The sequence below is a fragment of the Cyprinodon tularosa genome, unplaced genomic scaffold, assembly GCF_016077235.1.
Source record: "Cyprinodon tularosa strain WSP-4 unplaced genomic scaffold, ASM1607723v1 ctg290, whole genome shotgun sequence".
Taxonomy (NCBI): Eukaryota; Metazoa; Chordata; class Actinopteri; order Cyprinodontiformes; family Cyprinodontidae; genus Cyprinodon; species Cyprinodon tularosa.
The window spans coordinates 1,392,964-1,414,440 of NW_024038997.1; the positions used below are offsets into that span (position 1 = coordinate 1,392,964).

Below are 21,477 nucleotides of genomic sequence, written 5' to 3' on the forward strand. Positions count from 1 at the left end.
AAGTGCAAGAAAATAATGTGCAAGAGGAGAGATTAGAACAAAGTTTAAAGAAAGATTTACTAGTGATGACATTATGGCACATGAGAGGACATGCATGCTAAGGAACAATTTTATATTAACAAATCTTTATTAGTATAAACTTTATTATTAGAGACACACTTGTTTTTTTTTATTATTATTAATATTATTAAGATTTTACTGAGGTCGGTTTTGAAATGATCTTTTGAAAACCTGAGCCATTAAAAACGACTGAAACAAAGCCCCGAAAAGCCACCTCCTTGCGCGCTCCCGACCAGCCTATCTCCCTGCCTTTGTCACGTGAACTCCCGCGGTCGCCCGCAGATGCGCAGCCAGATGCGCAGCATCATAGCAGTTCAGTAAGCGTCTTCAGATAGCAGGAACGGTCGCTGACAGGCTGCTTCTCCCGTGCCCCATTAGCCAGGTAATATACAGATCAAGCAGAATCATTTTGTTGTGCATTAAAATGTCTCATTCAGCAGCACCAAAAAAGCATTTTTGCCGACTGGTCACCTGATAAACTAGTTAGGCTAGATAAAGTTTTACACTGTAGACCAAGTCAATGACAGATAACGTGAGGACTACCACATGGGCTACAAATAATTTCGGTAGAGTTTGCAATTGCAAATCTATGTGTTAAAACTAACGTTTTCTGTTGTATAGGTTTTGTTAAGCAACATAAATTAACACATTTTGGTCTCTTTATTGTCTTAATTGTATATTGATTTAGTAATTGCAGCACAATGCCAAGAAAGGAGGGTTAATCGTATTGAAAAATCTTAAAAGCTGTTCACATTTTATTTTTAAGTGGTTTGTACAAAATCAGCAGGTATTAAAATAGCTATTATTTTGTAGGCTATTATAAGTCATATCCACGTGACAAGACTTCAAGTCATGTTGTCCTAATAGCCCATTATTTAAACTAATGTGGCATATTTGTTAAAGCTATTATTATTATTATTATCATTATTATTGTCATGATGGTTATTATTATTATATTGTAGCCAGTCACAGCAGGGAAGCTCTATACCATCAACATATAACAGGACAGGAGTTGAGGAAGAGTTCAGGGAAGACACAGAGACAGAAAAAGACCAGGATGAGGGAAAACAGGGAGATGAGCCAGATGAAAGAAGAAGAAAGATTAGTCTGTTCTGTTGGTGGGGTGACTTTTTTCCATTGAAAACTCACGTTTAGAGAATGTTACAAATAAAAGTCAAATTTCATTCAACATGCGTGTGTATTTTTTTTTTTTATAATTAAGTGTTCCACGTGCGCTAAAAAGTGCCCTCCTCCCCCTCCTGAGCACCTGCCCCCCAAAATGTCTGTGCACGCCTCTGACACTGCTGATAAAACAATGTAGGATTCACCCAATTTAATGTGTCCTAGGTCCCATTAAGCTTATATTAAAATATGGATCTCCGAAGAGTGTCTTAACGAATCCAAATGTACATATTGAAAATAACCTTTGAGCAAGAATTACAGGTATTTTTATTATTTCTGTAATAAAATGTTTCATTGGTCTGGTGATGTAATAATGTTATGTTGTCATGTCACGTTTTTATTAGCTGTAACTGAAAAATAATGATCAACACAAACCTTTTGACTTAACTTATTTTCTAAGCAGAGAAATTATCCGGGATGGAATTTAATCTTCATTTATATTTTTATCCTTTTGTAATTATCAGTGGCAGAATGGTAAGGCAGAACATATATGGAATGTCGTTCTGTTGTTGAAGTAGTTAAGAATTACAATGTGTTACATTAAAACCCTAAACTTTGCAAGAAGTTACTTCTTTTAAACATGAGTTTAAGTCTTTCTAATTCTACAATGAGATCTGGAAATAATGCCACCCCGATATTCACTGCCCTCTGGAAACAAGTAACAAAACCAGACAGATTTCTTAAATTGTTTCACTCTTTATAGTAATACAAGCCATTAACAATATGTCTACATGTTATGCATCCAAAGGAATACGTTCACAGACAGCTATTTTGCTGTTTTAAGTGCAGTAGGAAATAAGAGGATAAAACCTGAAGAAGCGCATAGAAATATTTTGCCTCTACATCATAGCTTACTGTTTTAAACTCACATCAGACATACAGATTTTTCAGTGAGAAGTGTGAATTTATTTTCTTTTGCATTTTTTTTTTGTCCTGTACCCCAGAAATTTGGATCTGCAACAACAACTACAGCATGAAGCAAGAGCAGAAATGAAGTATGGGTTAACATCATTTATAGTAAAGTCTATATAGGTTGTGTCACTGGGTCCAGCTCTGCTGCAGTGGGACATGGCAGTCAGACTCCCATTGGTTCTCCCAAAACACAATGCTCTAATTTTCACTGGTCTCCTAAAAACGTCCATATAACAAAGGGGTCATATTCCTGTATCTCTTGCGAACAACCATGGAGGTGACTCCCTTGACGTCTTTCAGCCTGTCAGAGTCAAAGTCCACCAGAAGCTTCCTGATCCCGGTCCTCATCGGTGTGAAGGTGATCTTCACTGACACCTTCTGGCCTGGTGAAATAACACCGCTGGGGAAAAAAAAAACAGCAAGGTTATGGAACACTAGTGATGGTCTGCTTCCTTTTCAAACTGTCTTTACTTACTCAACATAGATTTGAGTGTCAGACAGCAGGCCGGCCCCCTCCAGAGTAAACACACCCCCAGTAAGGGGGACTGGGAGAGGATTGGTGAAGGAGATATAAGCTGTCAACTGCTCCAAAACAAAAGCCTTTCCAAGAACCTTGGGAACAAAGACGATAGTCTTCATATACTCAAAAAAAGTAAATGGATTAACTGTTTTCTAGACCTGTAAGTTATCCTGATACATATAGAGCCTTGCAAAAATGTTCATAGTTATTCCATATTTGATGATATTAGACCCATGATCTCTGATGTTCTGTAATCAGAACATATGTTGCACACTGGTATTGATTCAGAAAAAATGTTTTAATGTAAAACAAATTAAAATCTGGAACCTTAGGGACATTGTAAATAACACATGTAAACAAACAGCAACATGAAGATCAAGGAACACAGTGGAGAGGTTAGGGAGAATTTTGTGAAGAAGTTAAAAGCTGGAATAGAACCTTAAACAATATCCCACAATCTGATCTTCTCACTGTTCAGTCCACCCTATTGTAAAATTTCATACTCTTTCGAAAAAGGATTGTTTTCTCCCTCAGTTTTGACAAAGCACAAAGAATGGTTTTATCGTTTTGTAGCTGTTTTAAGACCTTTGTGTCATGATATTTCTTTTTATCCATGTTTTAGTTATTTTCATCACTTCATATTTTACTTTTGTCAGTAGCACTTAGAGCTAGGCTACCTGTGCGAAGTGTTTAATAAATATAATTTGGTATTATGATTAGTATAATTACGACATGGCTTAGAACCTCATCTTTCTTTTTTGGTCATTCTAATAAACACACATCTGCTCATTTTAACGGGCAGAAAAGACACATATTACAGGTTTTTAACATTTGAATAGCAGTCTTTGTAGATCCCACGCATCATCCCAACTTACTTTATGCACACACAATAAAAAATTGCACACACAATTCAGCTCCTCTTATTCTGGATCTTTGAAGATCAGGCCTTGTGTTTTCTGCATTGCTCTGTTTGTAATGTGTAAAGAGGTATTCCTTGTAAGCAGCATCCTCTTTTGGTTGATTGTTTTTTTTTTCCTGTTGTTTTTTGTAGTGCCAGTTGGATAATTTCTGGGGTACAGATTTAGTGTGTTTGGCATTTTTTTTTTGCTGCTTTTCCAAACTTTCTCTGTAACATAGGGTTGAGGGCTATCTTGTAAAGTACCATAGTAAGTGAGAATTCTCCAAGCAAACACGTTTAGGAAGCTGCAGATTTGATTTTAAATAATTTTAGCAGATGTGGGTATTAAAGGTTCCTACTTTTGCTCATTCTGTAGTTTATTTCCTTTCTCAAAATGGTCCACACAATAATTACTCTCAGTAAATTAGTCTCAGTAGATCATTAGTCTCAGTAAACACTATATTTCAACCTTAAAAGCTCAGAACAGGAAAAGCAGAATGTGTCTATAATTGAATCTAACCTACTGTTCTCTGCTGCACACTGTATCTGAAAAATGACTATCAGGAACTACTAGTTGCTGCTTCTGTAAAGATTAAGAATGACAGTTTTTATCCTGAAATAAATTATTTGAATTTCATTTATTTTATATCTAATAGAGGCGAAAGTTTCAATTAAGAAGCTTTTTTTTTTTAACATTTTGGTCATTTGGAAATTAAATGATGAAATTACATTTGACTTTTTCCTATACATGAATCCATCCTGTTGCAGCTCTACCTCTTTGCAGAGCTGCCTTTTTGCACCATTTGTATTTAAGGATGTTGTCTAAAGAGGGTTTATCATGTTCCTGTATCGTGACCTTTGGTGCTGTGCAGAGGTCACTACTTTAGTGTTCCTGGCTGTGTGAAAGCAGGGACTTTTAATGTGGTTTTCAACCATGCCGATGGTGATGATTTTTTTGGTGTGGCTCTCAATGTTTAGTTGACGAATTGTATGTTTGGCTGATTTTATAATGGGGTAACTGGTTGTGGAGACCTTGTTGTGTGACTATTTGTGTTGTGTCAGCAGTTTATGTTTGTTCTTGATTATAGTTCCTGCTTGTGGTATATGTCAATAAATCATTTTCTTTATTGTCAACTACAACTTACATTGTAATCGGGATTTCATTTTCAGTAAAAACCGTTCGTCACATACATTGGGGTGGGGGGTTGACGGGGGAATTATTTACTGACAGGGGGAACGATTTTTGTGTGTGATCACTTTGTGGATGGTCTGGTTTGACTGCTGCACTATACATTTGTGGGTCACCTAAAAGTTGGGCATGTTTCTGTCTTAACCGATGCCTTTCACTCACATCCAGTTAAAATCAAAGAATGAGCTCTGCCCTGCTTGTTTGCTGCATGCTCACCTGAATGTGGAGCTCAGGCATACTCAATGGGATATCGGCCACAGCCATGATAGGTAAACTGTCACCCTCAGCATCAACAAGGGCTTTCACCCTGATCAGATTATGCTCAGCAACATACTTGGCGTAGTCCTCATAGCGGAAGCGCAGCACTTCTTTATGAGCTAAACACACAGAACATAAAAAGAGATCAGCTGGTCCCTGCAGCAGGACAACTGACTGTGATACATTGACATCTGCTGACCGTTCTGAGCTAACACTGTCACACTGTTCGTCTGCCTCTTGCACTCTCCCTGGTGGAGAGAGTTATAAGTGACAGCAATGGCATGAACTGCCAGTTGAACATTAGCATCTTCACATCCTTTGTTCTTCACCTATGACAAGAGCAGATACATCCTCATTTAGACATCATCAATGTTATGAAGGGGGGAAAAAAAGAGAATCTCATCATTGTATACCTCAACAATCACATCAAAGTCTGTTCCAAACACAGGGTTAGGATGTTTAATCAACATGTTTAGCTGTGCTGATGGTTTGCACTCATCATTTGATGGGGTGAGCCTGCGCCCTGCCTTCTTATATACCTCCCTCTCCTCCTTAGAGCCTGCAAAAAATAAATAAATCACAGTTTAAGGCATTAACATGATACTAAATGTTAAATTCTGAGATAAACTGCAATAAATTAAATTTGAGTTCTTTATAAAGACCTCCTCCTTGTTCTCCCCTGCCACTGACCTTCAGGGTATTTGTAGTACAGGGTAACATCTTCTCTGATGTCACCATAGACACTTTTAGTACTGATGTTCCTTCCCACAGTTCTCTGGTCCACACTTATCTGTTACAGCAAGATAACAGTTTTTTTGCAGAGATTATTGAAATTTTTCCGGCCAGGGAAAACTTTTTCTTTTTTAAATTTTCACAAGAAAGGGAGAACCTTCTGCTTCCGGCCTCCTGGTAGGACCCTCCAGTAGATGATGTCAGCGTTCACCTCAGCAAATACAAAGGGGGCATCATATTTCATTTCCAGATTTCCTTCCTTGATAGCTGACACGGGGCAGGGACCACAGCAAAACTCCCCTAAAAACATTTTTACATTTAGTTCAAGATAACTTTTGTAAAGTTATGGACCTGATCTTCACAGATTCCAAATGAGAAGCGCTGAATTACAGGAGTACATTTTTTTGTGCTTGCAATGTGGGCATATTAAACTTTATAAACAAAGATTGCTCACGCAATTAATAAAATGCACAAACCGATTTAGTTCCACCATTGAAATGAGCAGATTGGTTGTGCTACTGGCAGTGAGACTGGCCATATGAGAAAGATGAGGTCCTAAGCCATGTAGTTGTTTGTTAATAATAACAGTAATCGTGTGAAAAATAATAGCAATTATTTGAAAGTGCTGGATGAAGTCAGATATAAAAAATACTTAATTGCACTTGCAAGTCATTTTGTACCTGCTTTTAAGATAGTAAAGTTTTAAGGTTAGGATGTGTACGTGTTATTAGACACATGTGAACTAGCAATTCATCAATTTTATTTAAGTTTTTTGAAAAATATGTCATCCTATCCAAATAAACCTTAGGTTACACTTGTAGAAACATTTGAGGATTTTAAGACAAAGATAAGGTGTAAATTCTTGCAATTTTTAGTATCATATAAGTAAAAGAACAGATATCTGAGCAATTAGAAGTGACCGGAAACCAACCATCACTAAGTTCTTGGGGTGTTGGATCCAAAACTTGCCAGCCATCATTTCCTTTTGGAAGGTCATTTCTCCTCATCCAGGACTCGACCCAACAGTGGAAGTTCCTAAAATCAAATAAAGTCAAAAGTTTTTTTTTCTGAATTATTGCAAAGGCACAAGTGTTAAAAAAAGGCTTTTTTAGTCATTATTTCCAACCTCTATAACTGGCATCATAATTTTTAAACATCATTAAACACCAGCTCATTCCTCTGTAGAATGTTGCCCGGGGTATTTTCAGTGTTTTAATCAGGTTTAGATCTGGACTTTGACTAGGCCATTGTCTGTTACTGATCCAGACAGGTAAAGGTTCTCACATTCAACCCTAGTACACATTTTTATGTGGAGGATTTCATCCTTGAATTGATAACTACATAGTGCCATGACCTTGCAGCTACAGAACCAGCCCCACTTCTTGTTTGCGCTGATCTTTGTGTTTGATCCAAAAATAGTGTGCATAATGCTTAAATATTCCTAATTTAGTGTCATCTTTCCAAAGGATGCTGTTCTAGTAGTCTTGTGGTTAAAATAAACTCCTTTTTCAAGCTTTGATGATATGTTCTTCTTGCCAAGGAGATACGATTTCATTACAGCTTTCCAAACAAGACATACTTGTTTTAGAGATACTTAAATTACCCTATATGCATGCTCAGTATAAGAGATATGCAAACCATGGAATGAAATCTCCACTGTTACTACAAGTTTGTTAAGGAGAAGAGCAATGATCAAATTGAAAAAGTAGTATTAAAGTTAAATGTTTCTCAATTAAGTTTGAATCGTTCTATGGTTGGATTAAATAGAAACGTCACATGAGCAGCTGCCTTTCTCTGCTCATTGCTGATGTATTTCCTTCTTTGCAAACATGGATGCAACAAATTAGAACAGATAAGATCAGAGCAGCATCATCCGATAAATTTTTTTTAGCATCGCACACACTTTATGACTTGCTGCTTTACGCTTTTCTATTTCTTTAAGGGGCAGTAAAAGTGAACGTGGATTAGCAAATATATCTGTATTTTCAGGTACAGTGTTTTCTATTAGGCCAACATGTAGCATCATATTTTTTTGGAAGAAAACTTGCCTTGTCTAAATTAAATAAAGAACAAAAATAAAACATGAAATAAGTACAAATGAATAAAAAATCTTACCATGTGCTGTCTTTCCTTTCCTCTCTGCTCTCAAAATCCTCCACAAAGTCTATGGATAGGTTCCCATCCACATCATGGGCTGAGGAGAAGTTGGTTATCAGGCGTGTCGGGATTCCCAGACAGCGAAGAACTATAAAAAGATAGCATTATTTTTGGATCACTTTTTCTTTATTTCTACTTCCCTTTGGTTTTAACTTCCGTTATTTGTCAAGTAGACATGCTCATATCTTCTATCACATATTTAAGAATTATAAACTACATAATAGGCACAATGGGGAAAATTAGTAAAAGATGTAATTTGCCAGAAATTATAAATAGAAAAGCTCAAAACCAAGTGAAATTGATACCTGTGCACGCAACACCTGCAAATATCCAGCACTGGCCATATTTGACAGCTCTGCTTCCAGCTTTGCTCCACTGTCTGAGGATGGGCACACTGCCTGTCCATCGACTTGGTGCAACTCCATCAAGGTAAGGTGAGCTCCACTTCCCTATCAGCACACCTCTATCACCATTCGCATTCACCTACATGAAACAAATTATTTCACAATGCTAAGGGTTCAAATTTGTTTTAACTCTGTTGCACAATACAGGAGATTAAACCGAAAAACTCCCTAAATCTCCAGTGGGTCAAGATTTATATTCCTCAAACCATGTGTACTTCTGTGCAGGCAGACTGTTTACTATCAGTAAAGAAGAATTTCTTACCATTGCAGTGATAATCCTGCTGACGTAGACCGGGTCACATCTGTTCTCAATGTCATTCTTTGAGTTCTTCAGAGCATCTTTGGAGTTATCCAGGACTTCAAAACAAATGTCCATCACAAAGTCCTCAAACTTGGAAAAAGAGTTTTGGGGAAAAAAACAGGAATAGGAAAAACAACTTAGCAGTTTTTAAATCCCTGGTTAACTTTTCAGTAAGAGGTTGATAATTTTTTGCTATTGATCACTTAATTCTTTTTGTTCATATAATGATAAGCCTAAGAAGAGGATCCCGTTGATCATTTTTGAATTCTAAAATACATTTTTGTTTTTTAAAAATTGTAATGTATGTTGAATTTAGGTCTGAACCAATTCATTTGATTAATTGTGATTAAACGATTGCTTAAATAATTGTCAACTAATTAGTAATTAATTAAACGCTAACTGGATTATGGAGATTCTAAAACAAGCATTTAGCTGACAGAGCAACCCATTTAAAGCAGTAAATACTGTATACCTAAATTGTAAAAAATAAATACATTTAATTTTATCTTAAAAAAAAAAAGGAAAATTGTCAATATGGTTTACCCAGAACTCCTCAAATGGAAAAGTTTTAGTTTCACCTCTTCTTTGATTAAATTTTTGCTATCTGATTATAAATCAAAGAAATAATCAACAGATTAATCTATCTGAAAAATATTCCTTAGTTGCAGCCCTAGTTGGATAAAAAAAAAAAGAAAAATGGAAAAAAAATATACAGATATATTTTGCACTGTGCATTCTGGGCATCTCAGACCGGATGGATCATCTTTGACTGCAACTTCCAAAGTCTACACCTAGGATCTAGAAATGCTGCCACCATGATAATCAACCACAATGACCTCTGCACAGAAGTAAACTCTAACACCTACTCATTTTAAATATGATGCATCTGAAAAACCTCTGGCTGATTTTCATGTTGTGGTGTGGTCTTAGTTCACTAGAAATATGGCTAAAGATATTTTCTTTTTTTCTTTGGGAGTTTTAGGGAATGTCTTCCTTGTTTGGTTCTGAAACAGAGTTATTTTAAGCAGTATATGTTTTCCAGAAAACAAAGCACAAGTCATGTTTTTTTTTTCCTTCTGCTGTTTGTTTTGATCAGTTACATTCTGACATGTCTTGCCAAGAAGTCATTTCTGTCTAGCAAACAGATTTTGCAATACATCTGATCCTCACAGCCTCCGCTGACACATTGCTGAGAAAAGTCTCACAGGCCAAACTCTGTCCTGGCAAATAGACCCAAACATAGATTCACCGCTTTCCCACAATAAATATCTGTTTCTGATTGTGGGCAAGGTACCTGTCCGTAATTCCACGAAATGCCTTTGATGTAGTCCGAGGTCCCCATGTATATCACCCCATCTTCATTCATGATGTACTCCTTCAGCAGCCTTTCATCAGACATGTAAACAGCATCATCTGATTAACAAAGACAGAAAACAATAAAAAAGATAAAGGTTGCAGCAATGGTGATATTTTATGTCTTTATCCATAAAATTGATTTAATCAGTGCTATTGTTCCAAATATAAGCATTGGACGGTAACCCTGGAATCTGAATTTAGCTTGACCCTTTTAAGTTTCTCAGTGATCAAAATGGTTAGCTTTATCCAAACTTTTAACTTGTATGTTGAAAGAAATACTTTGATGTATTAAGTTTAATGTTCAATTTTCTTTAAGCTCCAGTATTGCTTGTGAAGGTATGGATGATAGCACAAGTATGTCCGAAATTTGAATATTCTTTATGTTCTTAAAGAACACTTTGCTCTAAAAGTACTGGTTTAGGAATGGATCCTAGAGGTTCTACAGGTGGAAAGGAAGGCTCCTATCCTGTAGAACCAAACAGCAGTTTTTATCTATGAGGCAATCTTTGAAATGTATGTTTTTGGCAAAGATTAAAGTTAGAGTATCCATGCTCATCCTGAGCTATGTATCACTGTGGTTATTCTTCTATAGGCTTAAGGCTGGTGGAGGATGTAGAGACCACATTTCCTTATTGCAATTTTTTTTTTCCCATCTCAGATTTTACACTATATGTTTGTTTAAATGTTACTTCTATGTTGCTTGTGCTTTTTCACTTTGAAGGTGCCTACATCTGGCCTGGGGCTTTGTTTAGCCTTGAAACCATCATGAGGGCAGGCGTAAGCCATGCTTCTGCCGTCAACAACGTTGTTCTAAGATGACAGCACATTAAGCAGAGGCAGGGGGTGATGCAGCAGAAAAATACTTTCACTGGGTCTTCCTGCGGCAACGGTGTTTGTTAGATCAGGGAGGTCTAATCCAGCTTTTATTACTAACCATCGCAGCAGGGCCACAGCTGTTGTCCAGTTGGGAGCCCAATTCAGCCAACTTTTTTGGTGAATGCTCTCATGTTGGGCCAGTTTTTTTCCGAGTGAAGTTCTGTTTCTCTCCAAGACATTCGTATGGACTCAGCTTTTACTGTGGTTAACTGTAGTTTACCTTCTCTAGCATAGAAATCATTTCTTGATCAGTGCTACTGTGTGTCTGCCTCTGCCTTTTTGAACCTCCAGTTAGCCTGCTAGAGTCTTCTTATTGTTTAAAAATAGCTGTTCCTCACCACTGTCCCTGTGTCCTCAGTATGATCGCTTGCTTCAGCGTCAGCATAAAAAAGTTTGTCTACTGTTGCTACATGCTTAACCAGGAAAAGTGAATTCTGCAAAATCAATGATGCAGTGCAACTAGCTGGGTATCCTTAGGTTGAAAACATACCACCAATCTGTATTACACGGATGAAATGGCTTTGCAAAGTGCCTTAAAATGATTTAATTTGGTGCAACATAAATCGAGTGAATCTATTTGTTTTTAATTTTTCAAATAAGAACAAATTGAATTATTTGTTCTAATTTAAGAAGAGTTTAAACATCAAATATTTAAAGAACAGCAAATTAGGAAACTTAAAGCAGCATAGTCAATCGATTAATTCAAACGTATAAGCTTTCTTTCTTAAAAACTAAATCATAGAATAAATTAAAATGAAAAAGGCATAAGTAAATTAATAGAAAAAGAAAATGAAAAGATAGAACATTTTGATTTGCCTTGAAGGAATTGATCTTAAGAAAGCATCCTTTACCTTTACACCAGGGGTTAAACAGCAGGTGGAAGCTGATTTTATCCAGTTTCTCCACAATGTGTCCATCCGGTGACATCAGCAGCACAGTGAGACGGTAATGCCCAATGATGGCGTCAGCTGGACTGTGCAAGGTCAATAATATTTCACCCTGAACCCCCAGGTCGTCAAAACACCACCTGTCTCTTCCGCCCCCTTGCCTCTGAACTTTAAACACCACATCTTCTTGTTTACCTTAAAGTTTTTAGATCAGAAAAGAAAACTCAAAATTGGAGTCAGCACATGATGATATTTTTTTTCTTATAACCCAGTGGATGATTTGCAATATATTCTTTAAAAACTGCAGAATTACATAGTTGTCATTGTGCTAAAGACATAACAATTTTTTTTCAAGTTAGAAAAAACTTTGACTTTTTTTCTTTTTAGTGAGCATATACAGTAAAAAGCTTTAGAAACTTTTTGTTGGGTCAGGACGACCAATGTCTACTAAACAGCTGAGGAGCTCTCTGCCAGAAGTTCTATCAGCCAGTCTGCCATAATGAGCACAGCCAAAAATGACTCCAACTTGCTTGATAAAAATCAAAGCTTAGACAAATTTAACAGAAAAAAGCACAACTAAATAAAAGATTAAAAAATGTAGTTAAGGCAAGATATGAGCCTGTGAACATGCCGTTTTTATCTCTTTCCTGGTTTTGGAATGTAAGGTCATGTAACTGTATTGTTTCTCAGATTGCAAAACAAGCCAATAGCTTGCATGCGAAACAGAAACCATAAAAGCAAATGGATTGTCTAAGTGCATCTCTCACTTTACAATTGTTTGCAGCTATTTTTGTAAAGTTATTGCGCTACTGTCTTGCGCCATAAGCTCATGTTTCATCACAGCATCTAAAACGAGCTAAGATCATGGGATTTTTCCTGCATGAAGATTGGTATAGGCCAATGACTTTCAGTGGTGAAGTTTGGCTATATAAACAATATAATGACTTTTTTGTTCGGGGTATTCCAGTTAGATTTTGGTAGATATTGAAATACGGATAGTGCAGATTTTCAAGCAGTAAGCCCAAGATATGAACATCGTGCTTAACTACATCTAAAATGTACTTAATTGGATAGAGATCTGGGGCCTGTGGACACCACAGTGAACTCACTACCATGGCCAGGAATCCTGTTTTAGATTATTTTATCCAAAGGACATGCACTATCCTGCTGGAATTGTGCATCAGATAATGAGACACTTTTCTCAATATTTGGCTTCTCAGACACACAGAATGTGGGCTATACTCTATACAGGATCTGCATGTTATGAATTACTGGTGTATTACAAAACAGTGACCTTGTGTCCCTTGGTCATATTGAGGGCTTGAATCTAGTATTTTGGTCCTATTGTGAAATGGCTTTAAATGTTAAATTACTCATCAGGCCATTTCACTACTTCTGCCTTGTGGTGCATAATTTTGTCTGAAATCACTGTATGTCCAAACTGAACTTTTCCTTGTGAGTTAACTTTTAACTGATATATTGCATTGTTATCAGTTCCCTTTACAAATGTCTCACTTAAAAGATTGAGGATGAGAGGTAAAGATTAGAAAATTATATTGAAACCAGATCTTAATTAAGGAAAAAAAAATTGAGAATTCCAAACTTTCATTTTTTTACAGATTACATTATCTCATATTTTCTCTTGAATTCCTTATCAAAAAGCTAGTTGCTGAGCGAATCATTCATGTGGGCTCACCGAGGTGCAGGACCAGCTCCAGCTGATGGTTGGGGGGAAGGGGGTCCGAGCACTGCACAGTTATGAAGAAGGGCTGACCTCTGCGGACAATCAAGCGCTCCCGATCAATCTCCCTGGTGCGGTGAGCCAGATTATTTTCATGGCTTCTGAGGTCCACGTCGACAATGAAACCTGACAACAATAGCAGAAACATTGAAAGCTTTCTCATTTAAAAAAAGTCCTTTTATAGAACCCAATTCACACACTATGATGTATTTGTCTTCAACAACATAAGGAATAATTTTTAATAGTGGGATGGAAGCAGGAATACTGTAAGTCTGGCCCCAAATCACCATGAGCCAATTCCAATGCATCAATTCTAAGGGGTAGTTTTTAGTAAAATACTGCTTTTTAACTGATCAGCATGTGCTCAAATTGCACTTGTGTTCTATATAAAAAAAAAAAACCTGGAAAAATATCTGTCAAGGATTTGGTGTGCTGCTGGTTCTTATCCCATCAGTACTTGAATTCTCCAGCACTTTGGTCAGCTGCTGTTTATAAACCTGCTTTATAAATAGGATTGTGATGGTGATGTTTCGGTAGGAATGCATTTGCAACACATTTAATGTACATGCCCTTAATGTTGTTTCATTTATATTCTACTAAAATCTGTAGAAATATTTTAAGAATGTTTGGTTTATCTAAATGTTTGTATTGGGTGAAGCTAGTGCACTTAAAAGCCATTAGATAATATTCAACTACTCTGTGAAGTCTTACCATTTGAAGTAGATGCATCTTGAAAATCTATTTCTATTTAAAAGCTAATAGAAGCAAATTACAATTAGTCCAAATGTAAGATAAATAATAAAGGCAACTCTGAGGGACCCTTGGTGACCTGGATCATGCTATAGGTCACCTCATCAGAGCCTAATCTTTGTCCTATGTGCTGTTTTTGTGTTTGCTGCGGGAATGCGGTTGGTCATCTCACACCATCATGTCGACTCGCAAACCATTTTTTCTCACACATAACACAATCTCCCTATGAGTTGTCTGGTTGCAAAGATGATAAAACCTTTATAAAAGAGCGGGGTTTACTTACTGTTGTGATTAGCCATCACAGGTATTTGTCTGCGTCTTGAATGCTGCTTAAATGTGTCCGTAAAGTCCTCATGGCTCCAGAGGGGCTCAGAATTTATACAGAAAAGATTCCACCCTCCCTCGTCTGTGACACACACAAACTCCTCAACACTTCACCTCACCACCCTCTTTGACCTCTGACATCATTTCTCAAAAAGCTGAGATCCTGTGTGGGTATGTGCAACATTTTCTCACTTTTACCTCCCTTTCACATAAGGGTCTTTGTAAACTTACAGGGAAAAAAAAGAACTGCTCTGCCAAAGATCAGCATGTGTGTTTAGATTTAAGGCAGAATATTTGAGCAGTAGCGTGTAGCATCCGCTCTGTTCCGCTCAACATGCCTTCATGTCCACTATCATTCTAGGCTTTTCTGTATTTGAGCAATTTCCTGTACATAAGGTTAACGACCAACAGTCCGCAACCAGAACAGTCTCTGTTTTTGTAATCTTCTTATCTGCACAGAAGAAAAATTATTCAGCCCTTGCTGAACTTGATAACCAAACATTCAAGAGAATGACAGGAAAATATGCAGTAATAACTGTGAGAATGGTGTTTCCTAAACACTCTAACTGTAATACATCAAACATTTTGGAAGAAATGGAAACATTTGGAAGAAATAGCACAAGAGTTAAACCCATTAAATGTAAGAATGTTTTTCTTTTGTGTGTTTTTTTTTTCATTGTGTCCTAACAGCTCTAATATTAATAGGCCTCAGTAACTAACATTACAGTAATCTTAGGCTGGAGACAGAGGGAAGGTCAATTCCCACTTGGTCAGAGCCATGCAACAAAAACAAAATTTTAATCACAATCTATTAGAGAAGAATTTACGGATCTAATGGACACAGATCTTGAATTTGTCATTAAGTAATAATGTTTAAACTTCCCCTGACAACATTACTCCACGTATGCTGGAAGCTCAAAGGGGCGTTCACACCAAACACCTACTGGTTTGGTGTAGCTTGGCTTTATTTACTTTCATGAGTTGGAAAAATAGTTTTAACACTCATTGGGATTATGATCCCACTAAAATAGGCAGTTCTTCTTCCGAGCGTGATACCCCCAGCATATTGGTGGGTGGCATTGCTGGGAATCCCAACTGAAAGCTCTCTGCCAGTCTGTGGGGGTAAAAACGTAAAGAACCAGAATATACAATCAAATATTTTTGGTCAGCAGGTTATACAATCTTTAGTTAATTTGCGTATCTATAAACTGTTTTGCCATAGTTCATAAAAACATTTTTTAGTGCAGTAATGTGATTAGAGCTAGCTCTCTTTCTCTTATACATAACAGTCCATTAATTTTATTTTATTTTTTTAGTTTAACCCCTTTATATTTCTTTACTTTTCATATGCAGTTGACTGGTTAATGCTCGGGAGTCCAATGGCAAGAGTAAAAATTTCTGAACTCAAGCTCAAACACTTGGCATCCATGCTTTGACTCCAAAACGTGTTTGGTGTAAATGCACTGCTATGCATATATTCTTTTTTATTATCTTGTGTGTTAATTTGCAGTTCATACATCCAATCAAGGCTCTTCATCAGATAAAAGACTTGCCTTCAATGGATTTATTTTTTTATAACGACAATGTGGCTCACCAGGGCCCCATTGCACAGAGATCTGTCCCAACAAACACCAGACATCATTTAGACATTGGTTTTAAGGCTAAATCTGGTCTGTCTGTCATAGTCTTGATTTAGACCAAAAATAGGTGTTGACAATTGGGCTGTATTTGGTCGGTCTTACTTTGGTCCCACTTTGGTCCAATGACAGATTTGAAAAGATGTTGCAAACCCAGTTTTCTTTTTTTTTCAATGATCTGAAAATTTCACCTTTTCACCTTTAACTTTTCAACCAAATATAGACGTTATTTGTACGAAATCGTGTCGTCTACTCAATGTCTTTTCAAACAATTTTTGCTCGGTTGGGTAAACAGTGGTGGGGTAGGACATAACTTGTGATCCAGTTCTAAATTAAAGGAATAGTTCACTGATACTTTTATTATTCTTAAATTAGGAAACTGGGATTGAGAGATCCCTTGCCTGCTGATATAAGATCAAGAGACACCTTAGATATATTTAACAATTTGCATAACTTAATACAAGCAGCATCCAGCCTGTTGTCAAAAGCCACTGTGCATCCATAGTATGTGACTCTGTGGTGTTGTATGTTATGGGTTGTATGTTGTGGGTTGTATCAGCGATCTTAGCTGCAACAGCTGTAACAACAAAGAAATACCACACAGTGTTTTCATTAGGTAATTGCATTTTACACCCAGACAACCAGACAACCAGACAACGGAAACAACTTGCTGCACACAGGAAGGATGATTTTAGTACGTTGGTGCAGAAAATCGCTGATCAAGTTGTTTCCTCAAAGTTGCAACACAATAAAATGTGGTACATTTCCTGTTTAAAAAGAGGTTGTGGAGAGGACAGCTTTTACAAGGAATTAACTTCTTGCAGAAAAATCACACTGCTGGATAAATGTGGACACAGATGGGCTCAAGCAAAATACTTGATTTGTTTTTGTTTTTTTAACCAGTGATTAGACTTCTTAAATGCTTAAGCATTCCCAGTATTGAACAGCTTTCAAGGGCCCCACAGATGATGATATTCTACCCACCCACCCACCTTTTAACATTTAGAATGAGGCCAGTTATGTTGATAATAGGTGTGGCGAGGTGAGGGGCCAGAATTCCTCAGACTTGAATTTGTTTTTGGGTCTGTTTCCACAGTAGAAAACAAGTTTATCTTAACATGTTCTTTATACTAGAATGTAATCATGATTATATTTTTGTTAGATTTGTTGTGATTTCCAAAAACCATGATCATGGCATATGGCACAGCAGATTTATTCATGATAAAAACTTATTAGAGCTTGTGAAATGTCCTTATGACCAGTCTGGTTGGGGACCACAGGAACAGCTTCAGACATAGCAGAATTTAAAAATAAAAATTTGCAGATAAACCAGATCTTTAAATGAGATTTGTAAAGATAGGTATTTGTAAGGTTGCCATCTGGCCATATACAAACACCAAAAACAAAATAATGCTGATTAGAAGGATGATCTAAGCCAATCATCACTCATATTTAAACCTAATTTATACCCTTAATGTAGAAAACAATGTAACAAGATAGTAGATATGTATAAGAACACATCAGACATTAGTAAATGTGTGTCAAGAAGGCGTTTGACTCAGCAAAGCTGTGGAATTCTATGATGGTCATGTTCGGGAATACCTGTTCTTTAACTGACCTCAGCTTCCTGATGACACTGTGGTGTCAGTTAGAGACAGCTTTCCCCTATATTCTTGATAAAAGAGCTGTGTTTGCATTCCAAGAAGTTTTGCAAACCTTTTTATATTCAAATGGAAAGAAGGTGATTACATATGCATTCCAGCATAGTAGGGAATTAATCCATATTTTTGTTTGTTGTTACCTTTAAAAAGTAGTGATTTAACTGGACCTGTTATCGTTGACTCTTCTGCACCTCTATGTATCAGAGTCCTTTATGCAACACTGAATCTCTCAGGGCTCCTGTCTGTGTGTTTGTTTGTTTGTGTCTCTCCCTTCCACGAACAGGAGGCGCCTGGTTCCGGTCTGCCTCCTCACACACCTGCTGACGGTTACCTCGTTAACGGAGTGCTCTTAAGCTGCTGATTGCCACTACCTCGACGCCAGAGTGTTTGCCAGTTTTTGGTACTCTAGCCAAGCTGAGTTTTCGCTGAGTAAGACTGATTTCTAATCTACCTGAGTTTTAATTTTGTTTTTTGTCTTTGCCTCTCAGCAGGAAGTCATCCTGCAAACTGGATCTTTTCGGACCTCCTCTCCTAGGAGGGGTCAACTGAGCCTTAAACTAAGCCAAGTATTCAAACAGGAGGTTTGGTCTTCTGTTCCGCCCTCCACTGAATCAGACATACTCTGGAAAACAACACACAGATAGGAGTCAAAGATCCTTCACTTTTCTGGAAACGTGATTCATCAACCAGATCCTCTTCTTCTAATCAACAAATGAAATTTCCCACTGAGCCTGAACTAATAGTCTGCCTTCCCCTCACCTTCCAGTTCCGGCAAAGCAGAGTTTAGAGCAACACTGCACCGAGCTGAATCTCTTCAATAAAGCCTGTTAAACTTTTCTTCTGTATCTCTCTGTTTGGTTTCACTGCATGTGGGTCAGAGCCTTAGATAAAATCATCACAGAATCCCTCAGTTCCTTTGCTGGCTTCACTTGTGCATTATAGCACATAAAAACCCATTTCTGATCCTATTCAGATTATCTACCTCACAGATAAAAACTGCCAGTTTGATTCCACACAATGGAAGCCCCCATTCTACCTATAGAACTGCTAGGATCCATTCCTAAACCAATAGTTTTACAGCATAGTAGTAGTGCTGAAACAATTAATTGGATTAATCGTAATTAATCGATTATTGACATAATTGTCAACTAAGTTAGTAATGGAGTAATTATTAACTGGAGTATAGAGACTCTAAAACAAGCATTAGAGCACAACCGAATTAGGCTTATGGCAAACAGTTGACACAAAATTAAGGCTGGAGATTTTGCTAAACAACTTAAAATCCTTGGGATTGAATGCAAAAAACAATAAACAGCTTTGATAAATGTACCACCCTAACATCTGAATTTCATTTAAAAATAATTATGTTTATTACCATGTATAATGTATACAAGAGACACATATGCATAAAAATACAATTAACAATAAATTGCCATGTTTTAATAAACCTTTTTTTTCACTTCTTTTCTGATGTTAGCTGCTGTATGCTATTATTACATAGACTGAATGGGTCAATCAAATATGAATTCCTCCTTCTACCACTGGAAGGTGCTAACATGCTATGGTTTGTTATCTTTCCTGTCTACAGTATATACTGGTATCTCTGTTAAATATGTGTCTTTAATTTGACCTTTTGAAAGCGAGCATTGCAAGAAGCCACCTTTCAAATGTATGTAATTAAAAAATAATTTCTCTCCCATTCTATAAATTTAAGACTTTTGCTGCTGTAGCCATCCTCTCTTGCTTCCTTCTCTTTGAAATCATACTATATATGCGGGATTGTATGAGGGCTTAAACTGGGTAAAACTGACAGCTTTTTTGTGAAAAACTTAGTTATAGATTAATTGGCTCCTCTTACTGGCGTCAACCCAATTTTAGGACAAAGGAAAAGAGTAAATATACAGAGGAGGCAGGACTGAAACCTGCGCTCAGCCACTATAGTGCAATCCAGCAGAGCAACTATCCCAAAATGTTTGCTTCTGTGATTATTTTATTCCTCCTGATTGCCTTCCTCTTATTCCAGCTCAAATCTAAGGCTACGTTCACACTGCAGGCCTTAATGCTCAATTCCGATTTTTTTGTGAAATCGGATTTTTTTGCGTGTCCGTTCACACTTCCAAGTATATGCGACTTGTATGTGATCTACTGTGTGAACTGAATGCGTCCAACCGAAGTGTCCCGCATGCGCACTCGAGGACGCGATGACGTCACACGTAGCAAGCGTCCTCAGTGTTTGCGGAAGTAAACATGACTCGTAATACCACAGCGTATATTGCGTTCTTTAAGTTCTTCTCCAACAGGAGCAGGCACATTACGAACGAAATCTTTTTAAGAAGATCAAAAAGAAAGACCCTCCCCCGGTTCCGGTAAGACCCTTCGAGTTTGGTCTGAATCGAGCTTTCTAAATATGAATTAAGTCAGCAACCTCACTTTCTCTCCATTGACTGCTCTCTGTGTTATCTTCCGCCATGGTTGTTAGTTTTTCCCGCCTCCGCTTAGTAGGACGCAGATTAGTAACGTTTAGTAATATTTGTCAAGTATCAATGACGTGTAGGTCGGATGAATGCGACCTGGCCGTACAGACACAGGTCGCATTTGAAAAGATCAGATACGTATCGGATTCAGGACCACATATCCAAGTGGCCTGGGTCGCATTTGAAAAAATCCGATCTGTGTCGTTCAGACTGTCATAAAAAGATCAGATACAGGTCACATATGGGCAAAAAAATCGGAATTGGGTCACTTCAGGCTGCGGTGTGAACGTAGCCTAAGAGGCCGAAGAATTTTCCACCAGGACCCAAACCCTACCCCTCCTGGGAGCCTTCTAAACCTGAGCCAGGAGAAACCACTAGAGGACCTTGAAAGGGTAAGAAACTTATTTTAACACAATATTGATCTCAAAAATGCATTAACTTATTTCTCTGCAAACTCAATTAGTGTTATTAAGGTTAAATATGTTTGAAATACTGTATAACTTCTTGAAACAGTGTTTTAGCTGCTGAAAAATGAATGATTTCATAATAAAGTACTATAGAGTCATTGCACTTATTATTGCTTAATCTAGATTTTTTCAGTGATAAACCAAATAAAAGACACTTTTTTTAAAATGGTCAATATTTCCAATCTTTAAGGCCAGCTTGTTCAGAAAACATAATTCTTATTGCAAAAAACATGATATCTGATGCTGACCAAGCTGAGCTGACTGCATGCATGTAGCACTGGCGTAACTTTCTGAAGGACTGGTGTGGACGTGTCCCCACCAACTTTGGCATGGAGGGACAGTCCCAACCAATAATTTCTGCTTTTTTCCCCTTTCCGCTGATTTAGGTTGGGTGCTGCTGTCTGTGTTCAGAGCATTTTCAGTCCATGTTTTTTCCTCACTCTCCAGCTGCTTTCGAGTCATGCATGGATGGATTGATGGAAGTGAATTTGTGTCCATACTAGGGATCCAGGATACATTGATGTTGTCATTGGGATCGGCTGTTATTCGTCATTTTTTATACATTAATGTTTTTGAGCCCTTTATAAATAATGCACTAAAGGCAGGAGTCTGTCTATAACTATAAATATCAGTGTACTCTTGTGTTCTCAACAATTGGAAAGTATTTAAATAAATATATTTTTGAGCTCAT

The 21,477-nt window shown here is 37.3% G+C and overlaps 1 protein-coding gene across 1 annotated transcript; it reads right to left on the reverse strand.

The window, feature by feature from the left end:
* Positions 1–1,918: 1,918 nt before the first annotated feature.
* tgm2l (transglutaminase 2, like) lies at positions 1,919–14,663 on the reverse strand. The gene is made up of 15 exons (XM_038290899.1): positions 14,507–14,663; positions 13,429–13,599; positions 11,697–11,927; positions 9,908–10,026; positions 8,575–8,703; positions 8,214–8,391; positions 7,867–7,996; positions 6,683–6,786; positions 5,909–6,051; positions 5,710–5,809; positions 5,433–5,578; positions 5,219–5,348; positions 4,978–5,138; positions 2,630–2,766; positions 1,919–2,554 (listed from the first exon to the last, which is right to left on the reverse strand). Exons 1-15 carry the CDS (start codon positions 14,520–14,522, stop codon positions 2,371–2,373), a joined length of 2,079 nt encoding a protein of 692 aa, XP_038146827.1. The 5' UTR covers positions 14,523–14,663; the 3' UTR covers positions 1,919–2,370.
* Between the last annotated feature and the right edge of the window lie 6,814 nt (positions 14,664–21,477).

Bases quoted from the DNA above. Each gene is read 5' to 3' on its own strand.
- tgm2l (XM_038290899.1), bottom strand. The intron at 8,704-9,907 runs GTACCTTGCCCA...TCTTTTTCCAAG, and splicing joins TTTCGTGGAATTACGGACAG to TTTGAGGACTTTGTGATGGA. The intron at 5,579-5,709 runs GTCAGTGGCAGG...TATTTTTTGCAG, and splicing joins GTACTACAAATACCCTGAAG to GCTCTAAGGAGGAGAGGGAG.